The sequence below is a fragment of the Austrofundulus limnaeus genome, unplaced genomic scaffold, assembly GCF_001266775.1.
Source record: "Austrofundulus limnaeus strain Quisiro unplaced genomic scaffold, Austrofundulus_limnaeus-1.0 Scaffold123, whole genome shotgun sequence".
Classification (NCBI taxonomy): Eukaryota; Metazoa; Chordata; class Actinopteri; order Cyprinodontiformes; family Rivulidae; genus Austrofundulus; species Austrofundulus limnaeus.
The window spans coordinates 4,558-9,302 of NW_013952525.1; the positions used below are offsets into that span (position 1 = coordinate 4,558).

The 4,745-nt window shown below is 32.8% G+C and overlaps 1 protein-coding gene across 1 annotated transcript in view; it reads right to left on the reverse strand.

Annotated features, from left to right (window-relative positions):
• Positions 1–288: 288 nt before the first annotated feature.
• The window catches only part of il1b (interleukin 1, beta), a 15,366-nt gene continuing 10,909 nt past the window's right edge, over positions 289–4,745 (reverse strand). The window contains exons 5-7 of the mRNA XM_014015087.1: positions 4,104–4,283; positions 3,854–3,987; positions 289–779 (exon numbers count right to left, since the gene is read on the reverse strand). Coding sequence (XP_013870541.1) covers positions 561–779; positions 3,854–3,987; positions 4,104–4,283 — 533 coding nt within the window. The 3' untranslated portion in view covers positions 289–560. The remainder of the gene's footprint in view (positions 780–3,853; positions 3,988–4,103; positions 4,284–4,745) is intronic.

Here is a 4,745-nt window from a genome sequence, read left to right on the forward strand (position 1 = left end):
TGTGTGTACTTATAGGTACACACATGTGTGCATTCACAGCACAATAAAACAATATATGAATAAATTCTTGTGTTATTGCTCTGTAAATAAGTACGATTGTGCTAAAGAGAAATATCTTCAAAGGAACAATCAACAGTTCTTTATTACAAAATGTATTTTCTTTAAATTCTTCAAAAATATTTCTTATTCATACAAAATATGTTCACCCTGTGTGAATTTCCTGTCATTTTGCTGCTGATGCACCTGAATATAACCACTGAGGGACAATAAAGACAATTTAAGAGACAATTTAAGATAACAATAAAAGTATTTCAGCATGAAAGCTCTTATTTTTATTGTGTGACTGTGTCCAATAACATAACTACATCTCTGCTGTTTGTAACAAACCAAATCATGTGAAAAAAAATCATGGAGTTGCGATTATTTTAGTTGAATGAACACCTTTCTCAGTATAAGTAAATGTGCTGGGAGCGCGAGAGGTACCCATCCAAGATGGCGGCCGCACTGAAGCGTCCGCTTCAATAGGCCATGCCAGTCCGTAAGGTATCTCCTGTACATATCTATGGTTGACTCAACCTGAAACTTCTGACCCGTCCATCAGTTTCCTGACACATCTCCACCGAATTGTTGGTCCCATCATAGGAGGTGCTGATGAACCAGCCCGGGTACTTCACAGACTCGAACGTGGTCAGAGACACTCCTTCCGTTTTCCTGGTGAACAGGAAGCGATTGGTGTTTTCATCCTCACAAATCTCTTTTAAACTCTCCAAACTGCATTCCTGACAGAGACAAGATGAACAAAATGTATTTATTCTGAATTCTTTCAGGTATATGCATTGTATCTGGTGTGAATATGACTGGCATTAAACGTTTAAATGTTGTTGAAATGTCAGTAAAAGCATTGACTCAGCGTCAAAGCAATGTTGAACACCCAACAGTTGAAATGGTGTTGTTAACTCACTATGGATTCAGCTTTGAAATTTCAACCAGTTTTGAGTTGTATGTCTAATCAACATTATTTTTCACAAACATGACTAAAACATTTTTCAGCAAAATGTCATTTGAAAAACATCCTTGTTCAAACATCCAATCAATGCTGATAAATTAACCATTGAAAAAATGTTGACACATGAATAATGGTGCAATGTGGAAAGCTCAACCTCAACTCTGAATCTGATGTCAGAGTTCAGCTGGCATTTTGACATCTAGTCACTGTTGAATCAACATCAGGTGGTTGTGTTGGAAAACCATTGAATTTTGTTTTGATTTTGCAAATCTGATCAATGTTGAAATAGTAACGTCCTTTTTACATCATATGCCTCATCATAGGTGAATTTGCCAACATTAAATTAATACTGATTTTAGAATACATTTTTCAAATGTAATCATCGTGGGATTTTTAAAATTATTATTAAAATAATGCCTTTTAACATAGTTTGACACAGGAATTTATTACTTTGATCACTGTTTTAACTTCAGTATTGATGTGATGAACCGTATAGCTGCACAGTAAACATCTTGAAATAGGTCAGCAAGTTCATATAAATAAATATGTACACATCATAAATCTATATTTTATTAATCAGAATGTATGACATTTATGGAATACCATTTAGGAAAGTATTATTATTAATAAATACTGTCAGAACTTTTTGTCAGAACAGATTCTACTGACTCTTTTAAGAAACATCTTAAGACATTTTCATTCAGACAGGCTTTTAGTTAAGTGCTTTTTATTGTGTTTTAATTGTTGTTTTTATATCTGTGATCTGTTTTATTGTTTTTAATTATTTTTTGCTTTCTGTGAAGCACTTTGTGATGTTTGTGTCTGTGAAAGGTGCCATAGAAATAAAGTTTACTTACTTACTTACTTACTTAGAACTTTGAATATATTGAATGAAACCTGAATATATTGATTGAAAGTCTGAATATATTGAGTGATTATTGAATATATTGATAGAAACACTGAAAATATTGAATGAACCTTGAATTTATTGATTGAAACTCTGAAGACATTGAATGAACCTTATTGATTGAAAGTCTGAATATATTGAATGAACCCTGAATATATTGATTGAAACTCTGAGTATATTGAATGATTATTGAATATATTGATTGAAACTCTGAATATATTGAATTAACCTTGAATATATTGAATGAAAGTCTGAACATATTAAATGAAAGTCTGAATATATTGAATGATTATTGAATATATTGATTAAAAGTCTGAATATATTGAATGAACCTTGAATATATTGAATGATTATTGAATATATTGATTGAAACTCTGAATATATTGAATTAAACTTGGATATATTGATTGAAAGTCTGAACATATTGAATGATTACTGAATATATTGATTAAAAGTCTGAATATATTGAATGAACCTTGAATATATTGAATGAAAGTCTGAATATATTGAATGATTATTGAATGTATTGATTAAAAGTCTGAATATATTGAATGAACCTTGAATATATTGAATGATTTTTGAATATATTGATTGAAACTCTGAATACAGTGAATTAACCTTGAATATATTGATTGAATGTCTGAATGTATTGAGTGAACCTTGAATATATTGATTGAAAGTCTGAATATATTGATGGAAACTCTGAATACATTGAATGAACCTTGAATATATTGACTGAAACTCTGAATATATGGAATGAACCCTGAATATATTGATTGAAACTGAATGTATTGAATGAAAGTCTGAGTGGCCTCAAAGAATTCTGGCTAATGTAGTTTCAAAACATTTGGTCTACAACATATCCTACAATGTTTTGTGCCACCAGCAGTGGTAAACAGAGAAGGTGTAGTGCAGAAAGTGCAGAAATTTAGTATTTTTCTACCATTGTGTGTTTGTCACAAAAAATTGTTTCAAGATGTTTTAAGCAAGAAAGTAGACCTCCAACTTTCATCTGACCAATAAATCATCATCACTGAGTCTACTTTGCAATATGCTCTGGAGTTTTCAGAGTGGTAGAGATCATCCTACAGATAAGCCTGGATGCTAAGTTAAGTTAAGCTAACTAGGTGGTTAGAGTAGGATTTCCCTTCTCACCCTGCTTGTTATGTTTGTCGTGGCTTAAAGTGAGATATATTGCATTTTGTAGGCAGTGGTGGTGTGGTAAATATTTGCAAGTACCATAACAGAAAATATATGACTTTTCTCCTAAAATAATAATTTTGTTTATGTTTTTTAATCTGTGTGACAATACAAATTAATTTTAGTTATCTTATCAATATTTTTTGCACGGATTCAGAGTAAGAAAAATATTCTTATCGATTACACCTTAATGAGCAAACACTTTGACTTTACATTTAAAAAATAGGTTCAATTAAACATTTCCCCAAGAATTATTTTCATGTCAGCTTTTATTTTATTTTCCATTTTTCGTGGTTTAATGCTGATATTTCTGCAGGAGAGAACACAGTTTGCCAGCTCCCAGTGATCCTCTTCATCCTCATGTCCTGACAGTGCCTACTCTACTTCCTCTTCATCTTCTTTTATATAAATAATTGCTGATGGTTAAGATAGCCAAGGTATCAATTCTCTATACTTGCTAGTTCTTTTTTGTTATTCTAATAAATACATTTTTTCTAAAACATCGTTTTATTTTTGTGCTATAGATATCTAAAATGGTTTTACCTCATAAGTATTTAGTAGTTATTGTAAGTTAAATATTCAGGTGTTAAGCAACGACTTCAGCCAGATGCAGGTTGGTAAAAACTTAAATGTAAAATAATGATTTAAACTTCTTACTTATGGATCCAGTCAACCTTAGTTGTAGAAATAATCAACTGCTGTTTTAGAGTGATCACATCTTTACTTCGTTTAGTGTTTACCTCCAGCTGGAGCTCAGGTTTGTCTGCAGACATGGAGCAGGAGAAGTGCATGCCTTCACCCACTGACATGAGAACAGTCAACCCGCCTTCATCAGAGTCGTGGGTGGGGTGGTATTTGAACATATCAAACGTCACTGAAGGGGAAACGTAGAAACAAATTGAGCTTCAAGGAAACTTTGTCACCAGCTGCCATACGGATATGAAAACATGGTAACGTTTAAAAAGAAGAAGAATGTTTCCGTTTTTTTACCTCTGTGGTCTCGGAACCTGTCCCTCAGAGTGATGGCCTGCAGCTTCAGCTTTCCTGAGTTCCAAGTGAAATCTTTGTGGAAGGTGTCCCGCAGGATGAACTTACTCACACTGCTGGAACGTTTGAAGATGACTTTCTTCTCACGGCTGTAGTTGCTTCTCTCAGTCTTCACAACTATTTCTGTGGAGACGAGCAGTCAATTCATCAGAAGCTTTCAGACACATCAAACATACAAACTAGCTTATATACAAACATACAGTACAAACCAGCTTATAAGTTATATATATATATATGTATATATGTATATTAGGGGTGCAACAATACATGTACCCATATCAAAACGTATCGAACAGTGCTGTATCAAACAATACAGATTTTTAAAATTTACTTTATCAACATGTCTTCTGAAGATGCTCTGTGTTGAAGGATCAGTGGATCTGTGTTCGACTACTCCACCTAGGCTGCATTTTTGAGCGCAGATCCACTGAGAAACTTGCTGTTTCAGCAACATTTAATTTAAAAACTGTACTTTTGAGGTTAAACAAATGTTCATAATTCATTTAAATAAATTACAAGTTAAAATGGGCATGGAAATTTCTCTTTTTTGTATCGAAAAACGATCGAACCGTGAGACTAAAGTAT